This window comes from Aquila chrysaetos, chromosome 6 (assembly GCF_900496995.4).
Source record: "Aquila chrysaetos chrysaetos chromosome 6, bAquChr1.4, whole genome shotgun sequence".
Taxonomy (NCBI): Eukaryota; Metazoa; Chordata; class Aves; order Accipitriformes; family Accipitridae; genus Aquila; species Aquila chrysaetos.
The window spans coordinates 51,938,326-51,959,522 of NC_044009.1; the positions used below are offsets into that span (position 1 = coordinate 51,938,326).

Genomic DNA, 21,197 nt, shown 5'->3' on the forward strand with positions numbered 1-21,197 from the left:
ACAGTGATTTCTTACTTCTTCTTTTCTTGGAGACTGGCTGGTACCAGATGCTTCAGCAGATGAGGCAGGTACCCACTGTTCAGGTATGACACAGTTTGTCCAGTTCCTTCACAGCCCTTCTGAGTTCGACTTCTGTTGTGGCTGTTGCATCCCCCATCACCTTCTGGGTTCTTTCCCTTTCTCAATACAGTTTTCTGAACAAAGCCAGTTTGTTGTGAGATTGAATCCTGCTCTTCAGCATGAGTGAATACATCAAACATACTGCAGAAACATTAGCTTTATTGAGTCACTAATTTACAAGTAATAACAGCTTTTGACCCCAGAACAGTTGCATGGAAAACACATGCATAACAGCTCAGCAAGCAGGAGGAGAGGCTTTTGGTTTTGGGTTGGTTGGTTTGTCACCCCTGCTAAACATTGATTTGAGATACTAAGCTTAAATGTTGCTTATATGGAAAAGAAGTGAATACATTCAAACAGTTTAGAATAGACCATAAAAATACTCTCTTTATGGGAGAATGAATAAAGTAATACGTGGGAGTCTTAGTCTTACGTACATGTATAGGTGATAGAATTTCAGAAATGCTGAACTGGATTGCAGTTGTAGCATAGTTAAACATTGTGATGGTATGTGATGTTGAAATGTTTGAAAGTCCAGGCAATGTTTAAAATTTTTTTTTTTTTTTTTTTGATACTGGAAGAAATACAGTTCTCATGAGCAATGCCTAGTGGTGTGTTTACAGGTAATTCTCAAAAACATTTTTCAAGGATGTTTCAAGACTGTTTTGCTCTGCAGTTACTTTTTTTTTTTCCCAGTTTGGTTTTTTTTTGCCCACATCACGGTTCATAAGGCACTATCAACATGGAAGACAGTAAGGCACTTTTTCCAAAGTGTTACAAACCCTTTTCTAAGGCTTACATTTTAAGAAGTGCCGGCATGTCTGTGCCATGCAGATACGCTTTATGGAAAGACGTGCTTTGGTTTAGACAGCTTCTACGTAGTTGGCTGGCAGCATGCCAGTCTTGCCGGTTCTCTGGACAGTCCCATACATCCAGCCTTCATCAATTGCTTGTACGTTTACAATTGTGTCACCATCTTTGAAGGAAACCTCATCAGCATCAGCTGCCATATAGTCATACATGGCCCGGTAGGTCTTCTGTTGGTTTTAAGAAAGGAGAGGGAGGGGGCAAAAAAATGAGACACATTTATATACCCCTGCTGTCAGCACTGACAGCCATAGCTGTTGGCAAGAATCAAAATCTAAGAGCAGGCTAAGGGCAAGTTAGGTTTTGACTCATTTCAGTATGCTGAAAGTATGACTGATGGTAGTGCCTGGGTGGTCTTTTCAGTCTTGTTTCAGATCACAAAAGGTTCCTTCTCAATAACTAAGTACCTTAGTTACCTGGAGTACCACAGTACCTTAGGTTAGAGCCTGTCTGTTTTAGTGACACTGAAGCTGAACAAAATGTTTTTAGAGTGTATATGAGCAGTATCGGCTCCAGGTAGTTCCAGCCATAACTTTAAGGTGTTGCCTCCCAGCAAATCTTGTGGGGAGGTGATGCTATATCCATTGTCATATATATACTCTATGACTCAATCTCAGGAGTAGGAAGAAGTGTTAATGTAAAGTTTTCAAGAACAGGTGAGGGTCTATCCCACTTCAGTGAATCTGTTACTCCTTCACCTGGTTTTGTACCAAGCTTCAGCCCAATGGGTTCTCAATCCTGGATTAACATCATCTGCGTGATGGAGCATGCACCACCAGCTACTGGAGACCTCCAGGGCTGTGCACCGTTGGTAGGTACTCAGATTAACTCCTGCCGCAAGCGTGGGATTGTGTGTCTTAATACAACCGATCAATGCTACTTACACCAGCAGTAGAGGGGTGAGAAGGAACCGATGATACTGTTGTTTGCTGGGTGGCAACTGACGATGACCGTTGCTGTGGTAACTCTACGGTTTTAGCATGTTTGTAGCCCACTACAAAAGGAAAATACATTGTGTGTTGTTTATTGCAGAACTGGCAATAGGGTTAGATTGCTCTGAATAAAGATCAGGGGATAGGTCATTAGGTGGGTCAAATCTGCCTTTTACCTACTGAAATACAACTAACAGATGTAAAGTTAAGTCCATAACTCAATGTTTTGCAGGTGTAATTTTGTGCTTTTTTTCCTGGCTAAAGGAATTACTGAACGTGAGCCAGTGACCAGTACTGCCTTGCCTGATGGTCTGGATACCATTTGCCCTCATATGTGAATAAATGGCATGTTTGTTCTCCTCGTACCTGTTGTAGTTGTGGCAAAGAAGCCCCCGTTGCTGTAGTAGGACAAATGTTGATCAGCGCCGTCCGAGGGTTCGGATTTTTCATCGCCACCACTCAGGCTCAAGGCACTGGCAGAGCGGGAATGCTCCCGGCTGCGGCGCTGGGCTTGGACTGCAAGGAGAAGGCAGTGGGAAGTGATTCATGGCTTTGTTTTGTACAGAGAAACATGCATAAAAATACACGTGTGTACACACGTATATACAAGTTACTTTATACATATACACATATATGTGTGCATACATATTCTGTAAAAATAACCAAAGCACTCTACCCTTCTTACCATACCCATAGAAGTGGTTGTATTGAGTAGAAAACTGACCCAGGCCCCATGCATGCTAAGCAGAATTGGTTACTGTGTTTTACAGTTTATGGCAAAAAGTGAATTAATCACAGTCTATTTAAAAGGCACAGTTACTATGTCCCTGTTATCTTTAATATTCAGAATTTTCTTTTTTCTTTCTCCAACCTTCTTCCCTTTTAGTGCTAGCTACTTTGAAAATTTTTATTCCAGTTATTCCATGCTTTTCTTCATCAGCTGACACAAATCTGAGCCATGCCTGAAACTGTGTTTTCCATCATTCAGGATGCATCTCTTCTCAAACAATTACCAGGAAAGGAGTTTAAAAAAAAAAGTAACTGAGGAGCGGTAGTTTTAGTTATTTAAAAAGGAAGCACATGTTACAAGTAAGCAACTGGATCATGCTATCTGTGTATCATATAAACAATGCTCTTCATGCCTGTATTAGATCACTTGTATATAGTAGTAAGATTAACAATGTATTTTTTTGAGAAATAGCTATATTAAACATCTAGCTACATTTATGTATGCTGCTGAAGAAGAGCTATAGACAACTTCTCCTCTAGTTACCATTAATTCTCACAAGAACTGTGTCCCTGTGTAACTGTTGAAATCTCAGCTCCGTTTAACAAGGTGTGAAGTCCGCGTGTAAGTCTGCACCTGCGTTCTTGCATACGTAAGGCGCTAAGCTGTGCTTTAGTATCCCCAAACTATCAGTTTTAGTGATTGCACGTGCACAAGTATAAAACCTATTTTGCACAAACAGTACAGCCTATGGAACAAACCAGAGATCATATGTAAGCTTCTGGACTGAATATTGTCTTCTGCTGGGTCGTAGTCAAAGACTGACCCGGGATTAGTGCGCCACACACGAAGACCTGTAAGAGAAATAGCATTTTCTGAGGAGAAGCTGTAGCTCAAGCAGCTTTTTAGAGCTTGAGCAGCACATGTCTGTCCTGAATCAGAGTAAAAGTGTATCAGAAAAGTGAAAGCAGTATTTCATAAATCTGTGTTTCTCAAATCTATAGCACAGATTAGGCTTTTTTTTTTTTAATTTAATCTACGTCAGGTAAGCCAAGATATTTCTCTAGTATGCATAGAGAAGAAGTTAAAAATGTAAGAAAGAAATGTAAGTCTAGGGTTAGATTATAAAGTTGGGCAGAATGGGACAGGCAGACCACAGGTGATTTACAGCTGCTATAAGAGAATATTTTCAAAACGGACTTTTTATGAAACATCATCTCTAAGTAATGACAAATTTGAATTGATATGGCTGAGCTTAAATAAAACAACTCAGCAAGGTCAGCTTGTGTTTTGTACAAACGTAGTACTTGGGTGATTATAAAACCTAGGTTCTGCTTACCTGTGAGATTCTCTTGATCCTGGTCCACGCGCTTTCGCTCCATTTCTACTACTCGCCTTTGAATGCCCCTATAGCTAATGTCACTGAAGTCCTGCATGTTCTTTTTCACACGTTCTGTAATGGGGTCAGTAACTACAGGTGTGAAACTACCTTTGCTTTTCTCAAAATCTTCATGGTATTTCACCTGCAATTTAAAATGAAATGTCTGTTCTCTGTAGCTTAGATGAATAATTTTTATTCCTGCTTACCTCAGGTGAATTTCTGGTAGAGAGGTGGACTGCTGTTCTGAACTTTTGCTTTCTCCAATCCAAGGAACAATGAGAGAGCCTAATCCCAAACATGCCTTTCCTGCAGTCACTCTTGCCTTTAGCATTTAAGAATTAGGGTAACCAAACTTGGTATATATACATTGTCCTTGAGCTGCCAACCCCAGATTGTCTCAGGAACAAGGTTATTTTTTATTTAAATCACTTGCCAATTTAAAAATAAATCTATAAATGCTCTTACTGTAGAGATATGTTTCTGGGTCTCTCGTACACGCCGCATTTCAGGTGTATCCAGCACATACGCAGCTTTGCCTTGTACTTGTTTTCGGAAACTATCTGAATAAAGAACCTGCCAGATGAGAGAAAGGAAGTGAGCACAGGGCACAAAACTACTGCATCATGAGGAATGAGCTGTAGTGAAGCAGCCTGGCAAAGAAGGAAAAAAAAAGCAGCAGGAGCTGTGGTAGTGAATAACATTAGAATGCAAAGCAAAATTCTTTTTCATAATTATGACATGGACAGCTCTGGACTTGATCCCAAACGTTCCTTTTATTAACTAAAAGATGCTTACCTTTTTTAACCTTGTAACAACAGGTAGAGGTAATGCAGTAATAATGTTCTAGGTACTATTTTCATATATTTGACATGCACCACACTGACTTTAGTGAAGTTATCCATGTGAAACAGACAACATAATTAGACCTGTATTTATCATTGAAATACTACAATTTTTGCTGGGCTTGTAGTTTTGTTTTTGAGTGATAACAGTTGCATCATGCTTCTGTAAACATTTGCAGACTGTACAACATTCAAGGTCAGGTTGGACGGGGCTCTGAGCTACCTGATCTAGTTGAAGATGTCCCTGCCCATGGCAGGGAGGTTGGACTAGATGACCTTCAAAGGTTCCTTCCAACCCAAACTATTTATATACATAACAGATCACAGAATCGTATTTACAAGATGGCGTTATGTCAGGATTTACCTCTGGAGTAACAGGTTAGCAAAGAAGGGCCTAAAGAAGGCTATTACCAGATTTGTCATATTTTTATATAGAATGTCAGAAATCTAACAAAATATACTGTTACTGAAGAATGATCATTTTATCTGTCATACAGTATAAGACCAGTAAGAACAGAAGATATTGGCATGAGACTTGAATGCAACATATGTTACTTGAAATTCAACTGGTATTTAAAGAAAAACCCAACCCAAACTAAAGCAGTTAATCACACAAAGAAATACTCAATTGCAGCAGAAAGTAAAAAGCAAGTATTAAAGGATTTTATTTTAGTATGGTTACTTCATACTTCCAAACTAGGTAGCTAGGTAGTTAACAGCTGCACTGTTAATTTGAGTAAGGATTTCAGGGATTGAAATGTTACTTTTTAATGTATTTTCATTTATTGGCTGAATAGAACATACCGAGCTGATGTTTTCTTGATTGCGTTTAGCTCTCTCCATCTCTGGAGTCATTGGTGTTGGAGTTCCTTTTGCCAGATGTTCCTTGTACAAAACCTACAGTGTACAAAAAGGTGTCCACAAGTCAGACTGGAATAATTGATAGCTCATTCTGTAAATGGTGTTATTGTTTAAGCATACTCATCACTGCAGGGGTAGAAAAGATCTTGGGAAATAAAGCATCTAAAAAGTTATTTGCTAGAGCAAAAGGTAAAAATCAAACGGAAAAATAGGCAAAAATAAGGAAAACTGAGAAAATAAGGTTAAATTAGAAGTGGAGTTTTTGTTCAGAATGGTTATTTTTAATATAAGCTGGTTGTCTGTCTTCTTTCAGTACCGAGCTAATGTGTTCTTGATTGCGTTTGACTCTCTCCATCTCTGGAGTGACCGGTGTAGGGGTTGCCTTCCCTAAGCCTTCTTTGTATACAACCTACAGATCACAAAGTAACTCAGAGTCACAAATGTATGAATTCAAAACTGTAATGTTACGGGGTTTAGAGTAAACACCATCCATTATGAAAGAAAAAAAAAAGGTCAGAGGAAAAATAGTATTAAAAAGTTAATTGACAAAAAAAAAAAATCTTTTAAGTACTATAAGTTTGAGATGACTTTCTAAGTTTGAGGGGAAAAAAATTAGAGGGTTAAATAAAACCAAGCAGACTTAAGTTATTAAAAAGAAAAAAAAAAAAGTGCTCTATCATCCCCTTTACTTCTTCCAGACAATACCGAGCTAATGTGTTCTTGATTGCGTTTGACTCTCTCCATCTCTGGAGTGACCGGTGTAGGGGTTGCCTTCCCTAAGCCTTCTTTGTATACAACCTACAGATCACAAAGTAACTCAGAGTCACAAATGTATGAATTCAAAACTGTAATGTTACGGGGTTTAGAGTAAACACCATCCATTATGAAAGAAAAAAAAAAAAGGTCAGAGGAAAAATAGTATTAAAAAGTTAATTGACAAAAAAAAAATCTTTTAAGTACTATAAGTTTGAGATGACTTTCTGAGTTTGAGGGGAAAAAAATTAGAGGGTTAAATAAAACCAAGCAGACTTAAGTTATTAAAAAGAAAAAAAAAAAAAAAAAAGTGCTCTATCATCCCCTTTACTTCTTCCAGACAATACCGAGCTAATGTGTTCTTGATTGCGTTTGACTCTCTCCATCTCTGGAGTGATAGGTGTGGGGGTTGCTCGCCCCAGGTTTTCTTTGTACAACACCTGTGGGATACAGAAGATGTATCCGGTATCTTAAAACCCCCCAAAATCAAACGGCTTTGAACACAAATCATTACTTTATTATCAAATTTCAAAAAAAAGTCACGACTGATTATGATATGCAGCACTGCACAAAAGCCAAACATCTACTGCTGTAAGGAAGGGTAAGAAAAATAAACTGTAGAAGAAAAGCTTGTTATTTTTCTGGTTAACAAAGAAGGGCTCTATCCAGCTACAACTATGACAATGGCTCCATAGGCTGGGGCAAGCTGCCCATGGCCCTAGAAAACTATTTAAGAAATGGTATCTGCTGTTTTATCTGTATTTGAAGCAATCTGTGACCTTTTTGGGAGGGAGGAGGGAGTTCTGTTGCCACACTGACATTAGGCAGCCAAATAAAGAAGGGTGTTGAGGATGGGTGTCTGGTATCACTGCAGCATTACACCTATACATCTCCCCAGTCCATGAGGCCACCTAAAAGCTATCGCTGATATACTACCCAGAACAGGAACAGTCTCGTTCCTTTTGTGTTATTCTGTTTAAAGCATCCTAAGTCACCTGTCACAGCAATACAGGTCAGAGAGGGGGCATTGTTCGGGGTGGGGTGGTTGGGTTTCTTGTTTGGTTTTTGCTAAAGTCAAATACCCTTGAAAAGCCAATGAAAGCTTAAACACTAAGCATAGAGAGACACACCTGAATATCTTCACCAAAGGATGCTAAGCTCTTAATATTGTCTGGATAGAGCCCACAGGTACACAAACTGAGTTGTAGAAAAGGCCTACATTTCTGGATCAGACTGTTAACACTAAAGTAATTTTATTTTAGAAAAGGAGGATTAATTTGCAGAAACAAATACATCTATTTTTTATATTAAAATCAACTTTCAGTAGGTAGTTAGATTGTTACTTTATTAAGATATAAGCAAAAAGGAAAAAAGAAATATATCTATTTTAAGGTACCGAGCTAATGATTTCTTGATTGCGTTTGACTCTCTCCATCTCTGGAGTGATTGGTGTTGGGGTCACTTTCCCCACATTTTCTTTGTACAAAACCTACAGGATACAAGGGAGTATCCAAACATCATTAAAAAGGCACCACCAACAAAAAGAAACAAAACCCAAACCCAAAACAACACAAAATATAGCTTTTGAATCATTACACTTAGAAAGGGTTAGATTTGGGGCACAATGCTGTTCCCAAAAGAAGCAACGGGAGCTTTGCCATTAATCTACAAGGATGCAGAAATAGTCCCTGTATGGAATCAACTCTGCATGAAAGCACACTTGTAGTGAGAAAGAGTTAAAAAAAGTTGCAGGGAAACAATAGCCATCCAAAATAGATCAAACCTAGTTCTAGCAGGTTCATACAGTGTTAAATAGAAGATCTATGATTTGTTTGGAAGCACAGAAGGTAGGAGGTTTATGCTACATGGCAGATTCCTTTTATGAAGTTAGAAAGCACAGATTACTAAACCGCTACAGTTATGTTAAACACTTCATTCAGATCTTTAGGAACTGGTTTCCTGTTAAAAATACCGAGCTAATGATTTCTTGATTGCGTTTGACTCTCTCCATCTCAGGAGTGACAGGTGTTGGGGTTGCTTTCCCTATGTTTTCTTTATACAACACCTATGAGACATAAGAAAGGAGCCAAAGAAAGCAACAATAAATAAAAAGCTAGCCATAAACAAACTTAAAGCCTAAGCCATTTTTTTCTTGTATTTATTTTCTCAGGACCTAGATATTATTTATATTTTTAAAGAAGGTACTTACTTAGCAATATTTTACTAGAGAAGTAGGGTTGACATACTGGCTTTTTAACTACAGGATCACTCGTAACAAATAGTGTAAGTACTACATAAATGAAACCACAAAAATAACCATATTGAGGGGCTGAGGATGTTACGAATTTGTAAATTATCAACTTTTTAAAAAAAAAGAACATCAGCATTGCAGAAAAAAATGAATGGGTTTGTTAAATGTTTTTAAGATTAGAATAGGGCATTAAAATCACTCTTAAAAAACAGTAAAAACTGCAAGAAGTTAAAGTCACTGCTGTAAATCACAGTAAGATATGAGTAAGAAGTAATCACTTCTGTAAGCTGCTTTAGAATCAGGGTTGGCATTATTTTGGAACAAGTGTTACAACATCCATTTATTAAAACTGTTAAAATGTTCTTTTAAATAGTGTTAAAGGGAACTTTTTTTCTTAGGAAAGTACCGAGCTACAGATTTCTTGATTGCGTTTGACCCTCTCCATCTCTGGAGTGATAGGGGTGGGGGTTCCAGTCCCCACGCTTTCTTTGTACAACACCTGTGTAGTAACAAGAAGCATCCAAAAACATAATCACAACTCAATAATAATTACATCCAACATGAAGTCAAGTATTTGAGTCTGTTGGAGCTCAGCCTGCTCTAATGTACCCTAAAAGCTACTCCTGGAAGCAATGAAGACTGGATTGCACCCGTGAGGGTCTGAAGGCAAAGAGGTCTATGGTTTTATCTTAGCAGGTGTGTCAAATCCAACACAGAAGCCTCTTAGGTCAAATATATTTTCATGGTGGAGGAGAGCTTTTAGACTATCACGGAAGCGTGCTAGAAAGTCAGACCCTCCCTCTTCTATGATAACAGCATTAAAACAGGAAACCGATAGGATTTTAAAAAAAAACCCCACATATAAAAGAAAAAGGAAGTTGGAACAGGGAGCAAAATGGTTAAAAATATTTAGGATCGTGTAAATAATTACATATATGAAGAAGTGTTAGGTCAGTAATATTGGAAAATATAGTACAGTGAAGAAGAAAGGATGTTTTTGTAAGTTGATTAACATGGACGTAAGGAGTGGAATTGTCCAATTTTAACATAGGTTAAAAAGGTCTGTTTAAGTGGAGTTAAAGGGAATACTTCTTTTCCTCCACAAAATACCGAGCTAATGTGTTCTTGATTGCGTTTGACTCTCTCAACCTCAGGAGTGACAGGTATTGGGGTTCCTGTCCCCAGATCCTCTTTGTACAACACCTGTAGGGTAACATGGCTATATTAAAAAAAGAAAAAAGGAACAAGCAAACAACAGTAACCCACGCAGCTTGCTGAGAAAACAGACTGAATGTTTTTTGAGGTCGCTCCGAGCCAAAGCTTGGAATAAAAGAGAAAAATTAAAATGCACCTCAAAACTATACAGCTAAATGCTAATACTCTGCAATGCCTTTTGGCAGAAAGCTAGAATACCTTCTCTATTTGCTTCTCAGGAGCTATATAGACAAACTGTGCAACAATAGACTGTAAAAGACTTCCTAAAGGCAGAAAGTATCAAATACAACACTAAAGGAACACAGAAATCAGCTCTGTTTCATTTACCCATTCCATAAACATCACAGCAGGTTACACTAGCATGTATTAGAGCACAGTTATACTGAGGTCATTTCCACAGATTTGTATCACGTGCTGAATAGTTTAGTTCTTGTATATAAAGTAAGTAAAATCAGGAAAAAAAAAAACACCACACAAAACAAAACTAAGGATTGTTGTGACTAAGAAAAGGAAAACAGGGTGTTTAAGAGGAAAAAAAAAAAAAAAAAGAGATAATCAAACTCAAAAGAAAGGTGGAACTAAAAGTTATTATTAAGATGATGTAATAAAAAAAGAGGAACAAGAATGATGTAAGTAACAATTAGAAAGAAGAAAAAAAAAATCTCAAAGGGACCAGGATATTATTTTTTGTGTAAGTTGATTATAAGGGAGCAAGATTTTTTTTGTTGTTGTTAAAAGTTTTTAAAAATAGATTAAAAGGTAGTTTTCTGCTTTTCAAATTAAAAAATACCGAGCTAAAGTTTTCTTGATTGCGTTTAACTCTTTCAATCTCAGGAGTGACAGGTGTTGGGGTTCCTGTCCCCAGATCCTCTTTGTACAACACCTGTGGGGTAACATGGCTATATTAAAAAAAGAAAAAAGAACAAGCAAACAACAGTAACACGCAGCTTGCTGAGAGAACACGCAGAACATGAAAGATGTTTTTCTGAGATGCCCTGAATAAACATAGGGACTAAAAAAATCCATAAAAATAAAAAACTAATTTAAAACTCTGATGATGGAGTTAAACACTAATACACTGGTATGACTTCTACCAGAATGCTAGAATACCTTCCTGACTTGCTTAAGTGCTTCTCAAGGTGGGCATTTAAAACTGGCGAGTATTTAGAAGATTAAAGTCGTATATCAATTATAATGAAGTATATTATTGTCTTTTCACCAGCAGTGAGGTCAATTTTTCCTGACTGTACTTGAGTCATTAGAGGACCAGGTCCTAATGTGCCTTGCCAGAAGTTTTTCTGTATACACAGCCCTCAATGAAGAGTCATCCATTCCCCGAGTGAAACACTACTTATTGTCCACAGTTTATCATCAAAGAATCTAGCTTGCTTATTACAGGAAGGACACAGAGATGTGATCATAATAAAGGCATATGTGTGAAAATGGTCCCTGAGAAATTATAATTACTAGTGTTCTCCTATTTTACATGACACTTTCCTCACCCCGAGAAACATCCTAATGCTACTAATCTTTTTTACCCTGCAAACTTGTGCTACCAACCTATCTAGAGCAGTTTACACTAGCTGGAGATTTGGGCCACTGTCTCTGTGCAACACTATTAAAGACTCTCTAAAGGAAGAAGGCATCAAATACAATGCAGAAGGAATAAAGAAAACAATTCTGTTTCATTTACGCATTCCATAAACATCACTGCAGGTTACACTGGCATGTATCAGAGCACTGTTATACTGAGATCTTTTCCACAGACTCGTATCAGGCAATAAATAGTTTAGTTTTTATATGTGGTAAAAGCAGGAGAAAACCCAACAACCAAGGATTGAAGTGATTAACAAAAGGAAAAGCAGGAATTAAAGACGAAAAAAATATGTTCAGAGTCAAAAGAAAGATGGAAACACGGAATCTAAAAGTTATCATTAGTAAGATGATGTAATCAAAACTAAGTAAGTAAAAATTATGGAGGAAAAATGTCAAAATATGGGGAACGGGATATTCTTCTTTGTGTAAATTGATTACAGGGAAATACAAGAGTATTTTTGGGGGTGTTAAAATTATTTTTAAATAGGTTAAAAGGGAAATTGCTGCTTTTCAAATTAAGAAAAATACCGAGCTAAAGTTCTCTTGATTGCGTTTGACTCTTTCAATCTCAGGAGTGACAGGTGTTGGGGTTCCTGTCCCCAGATCCTCTTTGTATAACACCTATATGGTAACATGGGAGTTTAAAAAACGTTAAGAACAAAAAAAAAAATACTGCATTTGGTGGAGGTAACACGTTTAATTTTTGTGCCCACTAAATATACTCGAATGCAGGAAAAATTAGGAAGTATAAAACAGTTAAGAATTGTGATAAATTCAGAGGAAGTCTGACAGCTAGAAATAACTGCATCCTAATTCTTAGATATGCTTCAACAGAATGATAAGGCATTAGAGGAATGGAATTATGCAAATTAAAAAAGCCAGTGTTTTTTAAAAATGCAAAATACCTTAAGCTTCACAAAAAAAGCTTTAAAAATTAAAGGACATGAAGCATCAAGTATTATGATTATTAAAAAAGTCTTTTAAAAAATAAGTACATAAAATATAAATAACAATGACTAAAAAATTTAATAGCAGAAAGGGGATGTTTCTATGTTTATAAGTTAATTAGAAAGAGTAGAAAATTTACAGGTGTTAAGTAGTTATAGGGAACTTTTTTCTTAAATGACAAAAAAATACCGAGCTAAAGTTTTCTTGATTGCGTTTGACCCTCTCCATCTCAGGAGTTACAGGTACTGGGGTTCCAATCCCCAGCCCCTCTTTGTACAACACCTGTGTGGCAACAGGGAAGTATTTTAAAAAAAAAAAAAAAAAAAAAAAAAAAATGGAAAGGAAAGAGGACAGGGAGGAGAGAGAGAGAAGACAAGTCATTTAATATAGCAAAACTTCAAAGTATGAAAAATAGAGTTTTGTCAGCCTTGTTCAAAGGCTAGCAAAAAAAAGTCAATCAAAGTAATCCACTAGTATTACTATGAGGTTTGTTGTCATCCCACCTGGGTGCACACAGATAATGCCAGCAAGAACTGCAGGAGTGTTCTGTGCAAAGCATAGCCTGAGCCAAGCTACCTGAAAACTCTTTTGCAAAGGAGTTTCCTTACCGAAACAAAAGATCTTGCATGAGCAGCTTTGCCTCTAAGATTTCTAAACAGGGTCACCAGCATAAATGAGATTACCTCAGAGACAATTAAATGTAGCAAAACGTTTAACAACAGTGGCTTCTCTGAACTGTCCTATTAATCTCAAGTCAGGACTGAATTTCATATCCGTCATGTCTGAATTGGGTCAGAGTGAGTTAAAATTGGTTGTTAGCTGCTCTAATTAAAACAGAAATATAGAACAAAATTATGACATAATGGTCATTTGACTGGAACGTGTTAGGAGTAGAAACAATCTGGATAGAAATTCATTACTACAGTAATTTTTTCCTTATATATGCGATTTTCATTACTTTTTCATATTGCAGTGATATGGGGATACCACCCAGGTTTTCTTACAAAGACCTGTAGGATATAAGAAAGCACCCAACACAGCAAAAACAGGAAAAGAGACAGCACACGCTAGTTGCATTAGATTGCTTTGCTTCAGGAAGTGTTAAGAGTTCATTTTTCATTTGCAGTGCAAACAGTGTGGTGAGTCTGAAGACTGTGAGAAGGATTGACTTGGTTATTGAGGAGGAGGGTGACATCACTCAGACTACTACTATTTCATTGGGAAGAAAAATAAGGTACTGCTTAACTACTTTAAGTAAGTGAGGTTAAAATCTCACAGCTGGAACAATTTAATGACAATTACATTAGATTTGAGTGAAAAATTAAAATATAAAGATACTGACAGGGTTTTAGTGATTTGATTAAGAACGGGTTGTTCAAAGTTCAACAAAGAATTGAAAGAAAAATTTAGTATGGAGGAGTTAAAGGGATTTGATTTGCATTTGAAATGGTAGTTTTTGTTTTATTTAGCAATACCGAGCTAATGTTCTCTTGATTACGTTTCACTCTCTCCATCTCTGGAGTAACCGGTGTTGGGATGCCAGTCCCTAAGCCCTCTTTGTATAACACCTGTGAGGTACAAGAAAGTTTCCACAAAAAAAGCACTCAACACAGGCAAAACCATTAAATATGACTATTTTGTGAGTTATGTTTAGCGTTAGGATCACTTTTTAATTAATTTCACACTTGTTCTAGAGGCAAATATTAAGGAAGAGGCTGATGGTTGATTATTTTGTAAATATATGACTACAGATACTAGAAGATAAAGGGTTAAGATAAAACAAACATGGAGAGAAACACCATGTTAATTTCACAGCTTACTTCCAGTTTTGGTTCTTAAAAGAAATGCATGTAAAGTTGTAAATCACCAAAAAAAGTTAAAGCACCAACAGGTGAAATGAGTTAAAAATACTGCCAGGGAAAAGACAGAAGCAGGGTGACATTCTAAACCATTGAAGAAAAAGAGATTATATGTTAGGATGTTATGCAAAAATAAGTTGTTATAAATTTTTTTTTTTTTTTTAAATACCGAGCTAATGTGTTCTTGATTGCGTTTGACTCTCTCTATTTCTGGAGTGACAGGTGTTGGGATACCTGTCCCTAGGTCCTCTTTGTACAATACCTGCAGAACACAAGCACCCAGCAAGGTGAGATGATCATATTCCTTCCACAACAACTACAGAACATTTGGATAGATAATTTACCTGGTTTATAGGTAAATATAATCTGGGATTATATATAAATATGTGCACAATTTATTTTACTCAGTGTGTGTCTTTAAAAGTACAGTCACCAGCTCAGCAAAGTACTTAATGTCTACGGTGAGGTGCTTGAACACACTGAAGTCAATGGAATACTTCATTATAGTAGGACACAAGTTTAAATATTCTGCTGACCTGGCATGAAAGGTAGGTATGTTTTGTTTTTCATCTTACTTTAGGAAACATATTAGGCGGTCAATGTTTCAGTCAACTTTTCAGTCAGTCAACATTTCTGGAGGTTTTTTTGGTTTGGTTTTTTTTTGTTATGGTGTTAAGAAACACTGAAAAAGCTGAACCTTTTATAGACATGTTTAATACAAAAATACTTAGTTGTGGGCTCTATTTCATTTTGATCTCTGTGACTGTTTGGAACACCACTATTTTACTTTGGTTTAGGTCTCTAGTAAGAAAAACAATTGAGTTTTAGCTCTCATATTATTAGGTTTAACTTAACCTGTAATTGTTTGATCTAAAAAAAAATGCATTTTTCATGAAAGGAGTTCCATAGGAGATGCCTGGGTTGGTTTAAGACCTAACCATGCAGAAATACATTACAAATGCATTCATGGTTCTTCTTGCTACTAGTAAAATACTTGCAACAAAACAAGCTAACAAAAAAAATAAATTCACTGCTTCATGTCATTGAAACAATGAAAAAATCCCCAAAATAAAGCAATCACAGCAAGAGAAAACAAATTATGTAAAAGGTTAGAAAAAAAGAAAAAAATCATTTCAAAAAACAACTCAATTGTGCAAAAGTGAGCTGTAAAACACACTAGTATCATAAACAGCTCGAAAGGGAAACAGTACTTCTAAAATCAGGAATAGAAAATTCTAAGATACTCATTATATGGGCGTCACTGCTCCTCAGCACTGTATAGCAAACATCTGAGGTATCAATAATCACAAGACCACATCCTGCCTCAATTCTGTATGCAGAGATCAAAGTAAAGCAGCAGTGGCTCAAAATCAGGAGAGCTTGTTGTTATTAAAACCTATGCTTAGCTAGACATGGGAAGAGCCAGGTACTGTTTCCTGGTTTTGTGACTACAAAAAAGGCTCCAATTATTTTTTTCCACAAAGTTCTATCTAGCTGATCCATTTTTTTCAGACGAATTGTAAGGCATCATCCAGGTATTTTTTGTTTCTAGTTCTGTGTTTAGAAAGGGTCACAGAGGTAATACAGGGAAGTGGCTGATTGTAATGATTACTGCAAAATTCAGATATTTAAACTTCCTGATGCTGAATATAGGGATTTAAGAGATCTTTTCTCTTTTCAACAAAAATACCCACAAACACTACCAAACGTCGGAGCTTGAGCTCTGCATGAGTATACAGGTAAATACAAAGTATTGGCCATTACCGAACTGATGTGCTTCTGTGTCTCCTTGACACGCTTCACTTCTGGAAGATCAGGAATTGGAGTTCCTTTTCCAATACTCTCCTTGTACTTAATCTACAAAGGCACAGACATTAAAAAAAAAAGTAAAAGGATTTACATTAAAGCACAGCTGACGCATGTACGTGTAACAAGTTACATGAATAAAGAAACGTAAGTCCTTTACACTTTACAAACTCATTCAAATTTCAGGTATTAAATGTATTCCGATAGAAGGAAACAATCAAGGAACCTTCTATTAAATTCATCTATTAGATAACTCTGCCGCACTTCTACAAAGCACTTTAACAGTAACTTGGCTTAGGAAAAAAGCAGAGTCTTGTTTGAGCCAGAATTTTTCAACTGAAGCTTAAAGTTCGGGTATCTAACTTCTCCCAGGAGATTAATTTCAGCAAGAACAAACCCCCTAATTTGTAACAACTGAACCATTTCAAAGTTTAAATACCTTTGAACTTGATACCATTTGGTTTTTCTACCAATGAAAGAATAATTTTGGATTTGTAAAAATCTATGATATTCAACAAAGGCGTGAGTCATCCTACAACATTTTAACAATTACAGTCCTATTTGCATTTCTACTTTAGCGTAACAAAAAAAAAAAAAGCATTTTACAAGAACATATTTAATATACTATGCATAAAACAAATGGCTGAAGTGTTAGTAACTTTTATACTAAGATTATGTCAGCATTCAAAAAAGCATGAAAAAATTTACAAATTTCAAAAGAAAAGTAATATATACAATTATTCCAATTTTAGCGTGTTACAATTTTTTATATAAAAGTTTTACGAGACATACTTTAGTAGGGCTTTGCTCTGGCATCCTCACAGATGCCCAGGGCATTTCGATCGGTGGCACAAGGGCCGGCCGTGTACCCCAGGGGTCAATACTGGGGCCAATACTGTTTCACATCCTCCTTAGGGACCTGGATGGCGGGACAGAGTGCACCCTCAGCAAGTTTGCAGATGACACAAAACTGGGAGGATTGGCCGATACACCCAAGGTTGTGCTGCCACCCAGAGGGACTTCAACAGGCTGGAGAAATGGGTTGAGAGGTATCTCATGAAGTTCAACAGTGGGAAATGCAAAGTCCTGCAGCTGGGGAGGAATAACCCCAGGCTGAGGTACATGCTGGGCGCTAACTGTCTGGGAAGCAGCTTTGCAGAGAAGGACCTTGGCGACCTGGTGGACAACAAGCTGACCATGAGCCAGCAATGCACCCTCATGGCATCCTTGGCTGCATGAAGAAGGGCATTGCCAGCAGGCCAAGGGAGGTGATCCTTCCCCTCTACTCAGCAATAGTGAGGCCACATCTGGAGTTCTGTGTCCAGTTCTGGGCTCGCCAGTACAAGAAAGATACGGACTTACAGGAGTAAGTCCAGTGCAGGGCCACAAAGATGAGCAAGAAACAGCAGCATCTTTGACATGAGAAGCAGTTTAGAGAGATGGGACTCTTCAGCCTTGAGGAGAGTAGGCTCGGGGGGAACTTATCAATGTGTATAAATACCCAGTGAGAAGGAATGAAGAAGAGGGAGCTACTCTTCTCAGTAGAGCTCAGTGACAGGACAAGAAGTAATGGGCACAAATTAAAAACCAGAAAATTCAATCTGAAGACAGGAAAACACTTTTTTACTGCAATGGTGCTCAGACACTGGAGCAGGTTGCCCAGAGAGGTTGTGGTGTCTTCATCCTTCGAGATATTAAAAACTCGAATGGATGTGGTCCTAGCCAACCTGCTCTAGCTGATTCTGCTTGAGCAACAGGGTTGGAGTAGATGATCTCAAGAGGTCCCTTCCAACCTAAATGATTCTTTCAATCTGTGCTAAATAAATTGTGTTTTTGATGAGATTAAAATGATGGCAAGAGCTTTCATGTTTTAGAAATGGATTGTAAGTAACAAATTGTGTGTTAATAATTAGAAAGATTACTGTTTAAGTAACAAGAATAGGCAAAAACTTCTAGAGAGTAACCCTTAAGCTGGATGGATTATTGCCAAACCACTGTTAGCAACACTTAAAGAAATAAGAAGGCGGGGGGGGAAGAATTATTTCAAGTTGAATTAGCATTGGTAGAGTATTAAAAAAATCAATTCTTTTGTACCGAGCTGATTGCATCCTGGGTTTGTTTAACTCTCTGCATCTCTGGCGTCTTTTCAATAGTAGTTCCGGTTCCAATATCTTCTTTATATAAAATCTTAATTTTTAGAATGAAGAAAACAAGGTTAAGCACACAAAACAACATTATTTCTTCTAAAGAGTGAATACAGGCTCGTGACAGTGATTTGTACACAACAGTGCAGGCTGAAAGCCAACTCGGAGGATCATCTCCAGTCACAGCCTTATTGCCTATTTGAAGTCTGTCCTACTACATGAGTGCCATTTGTGCAATAAAAGGGGCTAATCATTTATATTTGTAGTAATGCATTTTAAGCAGAGTATCAAAACATTTGTAGCGTAATTTTAGGACTGAAGACTAGTATTTTTTCTAATTTGTTCCTTTTGTTCTAATTTGTTTTATTATGTTTTACACAAATGTCCTCCACTTAGTTACTTACTACGGTAATGGTGCTAGTGGCAAAATGATACAGCAGACTTTAGGCACTTCATGGTAACACATGAAATGTGAAACAAATCAGGCAGACAGTTGACTTTTCACTGAAAGAGGACAATTGCAACACAACAAGAATACACTACTTAACATGGTAACAGGACAAAAGAAAGGTGGATACTAGTAATACCAATTTAAGTACAAGATAGGTTGTTTAACTATATCACAGCTATGTATATATGAAAGAGTACAATCAGGGCACTCTACAAAAAAAACCCAGTAGATTAAAAGGGGTAGCAAAAACCAGCTAAATCCACTTAGAATAAAATTAGTTTTGTTTGAAAGAGTTCTTATACACATTTAAGCAGATCAAGAACATAAGTACCTGTAAGGTAAGAGCCCAAAATTGTTATTTTATTAAACATATTAAATTGTATTTTTTGGAATGAGAACTGAAAACAGAAAATAACTATACCGAGCTGAAATTCTTCTGGTTTTCTTTCACACGCAGCATTTCTGGTGTGTCTTGTACAACTGTAACTTTTCCTTTACTGTTCTGTAGGTCCCACTGATACTGAAGCTGTTGAAAAAGTTAAAGTAAAATGTCAAATGTTGACTCTATGCCACAAAACTTTACTCATAGTTTTCTTTGAAGATGAGGAAAAAAAAGTATTTTCAAGTACACCTTATAAGGAGGTCATTTTAACACCACCATTAGTGATATAAAGATGTACCACACTTACAAATACTCTCATTTAAATTAGCAATAGGAGATCCTTAACTAAATTCACTGAAAAAATCTTGAAAGGTGCCAGATTGTATCTAAAACAATTAAGTCTCAACAATGAAAGTTAAAGGTATCAAGTCAGATTGTGGAGTTCTGTTACTGACCATACAGTCTTGCAGGTAGTCCCACTGACAACAACAGACAATTTCTGTAAGTATAATTCTGTATTACTTGCAAAGGAATTGTCAAAACACTGCAGCAGAAAGTTTTTTTCAAGGAAATTACACAATCATTGTGGTGGTTCCCAGTGTCATGCATAAGTGGGCTGCTGCATCCATAGTGGACCCTCTAACTGAAGATCCCTGAGAATATAAAGGCAGCCTAGCTGGGACTAGAGTGTGATATCGGGACCTTGTTAAATGAAAAAAAGCTGAACATTTTTTTATTATTTGAAAGTAACAGTGTTTATTATTTATATACGTACTGTGCTAAAGTTCTTTTGATTCTCACGGACTCTCTGCATTTCTGGTGTGTCTGCTACAGGCACATAGTATGGCATAGTCCTTTCTGCATCTTCCTTATACCTTTTCTGATAGAAAATACAAAATATATTCCATTAATACCAAAGCAGTAATAAAACAATCTGGCATTACTTATTGTTGCATAATGCCCATCTTTATGGAAATGTGAGTACTTCTGTGTCTGTTATAAATTCAGATTATGCCTCTGTGTAAGATTTACTTTAAACATTAGGTTATTAAGGAGTAGGAAAATTAAGCTAAATCTACTTAGAACAAAATTAGCTTTGGTATTGCAAAAGCAATAGAAATTATTGTTTCATTTTATGCAGTATTAAAATAAATTAATTTCAATATTGAAATGGGATTTCAGAGTAAGAGATGCCACATCACAGCTCTAGAAAAATTTGTTTTTCTGGTGTGTCTCCTGAATGTTGTGACAGGCAGTTATTTAGGTGCTCCAAATGAGTATCCACTTGAGGTTCCCACAAGAACAATGATTAAATTGCTTCACTCAAGATACCTGGCTCGAAAGGTTCTTGACCTGCTGGGCATGAATAATCTCTGGAGTATCGACAACACTGGTGTAGTTGGCTTTCTCCATTTCTGCCAATTGTTTATATTTGATCTGTTGGGGGAAGGCTCACATTTAGGTGCCTTAATCATATCTTGACAACCATTTTCATTTGGTTTAATCAGAAAAAACTGTTAATAAATTTTCTTTTAAAGACAACATCAGCTGTGATATACAAGATATTCACACAGACCTGGCTGGCAATGTCAGTGGCATTCTTTGCTCTCACAAAATCTGGTGTCTCCAAAGCCAGTTCTGTCAGACCTTTTCCTCTGATTTCTAATTCCAAGGCTTTTTTGTACTCTTTCTGCAGATGAAGACAGTAAATAGATACCTTGTCAATGTGAATGCAACACCTTTAGCAACTTCAGATAGTTTCATGACCACCCCACAAAACAGGAATACTACTAATATAAACTCACAATTAAACACAGAAATTGTGTCATTAGAGTGTGTACTTTATGACTTAAATCTTGAGAACAAATAGCCCTACTCCAGCAGTATTAAGGTCACTCTTCCTTCTCACACCAGTAATCTCGAAGTGTAAGTTCCTTTAGGTGATCAGTGCAAAACAGTAACTTGTACAGAAGAGAAGCAACAGAGGGAGAGCAGTGTACGAAATGCATGTGGTAGTGAAGAGTGGTCACAGATGTTTCACAATGAGTGTGTCCAAAAAATG

The 21,197-nt window shown here is 36.9% G+C and overlaps 1 protein-coding gene across 1 annotated transcript in view; it reads right to left on the reverse strand.

Annotated features, from left to right (window-relative positions):
- Positions 1-259: 259 nt before the first annotated feature.
- Positions 260-21,197, reverse strand: part of NEB (nebulin) — a 131,028-nt gene continuing 110,090 nt past the window's right edge. The window contains 25 exon segments of the mRNA XM_041124650.1: positions 260-1,157; positions 1,872-1,981; positions 2,286-2,435; positions 3,408-3,500; positions 3,986-4,169; positions 4,493-4,600; positions 5,674-5,766; positions 6,047-6,139; positions 6,436-6,528; positions 6,831-6,923; positions 7,880-7,972; positions 8,456-8,548; positions 9,141-9,233; positions 9,845-9,937; positions 10,740-10,832; positions 12,074-12,166; positions 12,683-12,775; positions 13,969-14,061; positions 14,522-14,614; positions 16,117-16,209; positions 18,253-18,345; positions 19,175-19,279; positions 19,911-20,015; positions 20,468-20,572; positions 20,712-20,825. Coding sequence (XP_040980584.1) covers positions 984-1,157; positions 1,872-1,981; positions 2,286-2,435; positions 3,408-3,500; positions 3,986-4,169; positions 4,493-4,600; positions 5,674-5,766; positions 6,047-6,139; positions 6,436-6,528; positions 6,831-6,923; positions 7,880-7,972; positions 8,456-8,548; positions 9,141-9,233; positions 9,845-9,937; positions 10,740-10,832; positions 12,074-12,166; positions 12,683-12,775; positions 13,969-14,061; positions 14,522-14,614; positions 16,117-16,209; positions 18,253-18,345; positions 19,175-19,279; positions 19,911-20,015; positions 20,468-20,572; positions 20,712-20,825 — 2,643 coding nt within the window. The 3' untranslated portion in view covers positions 260-983.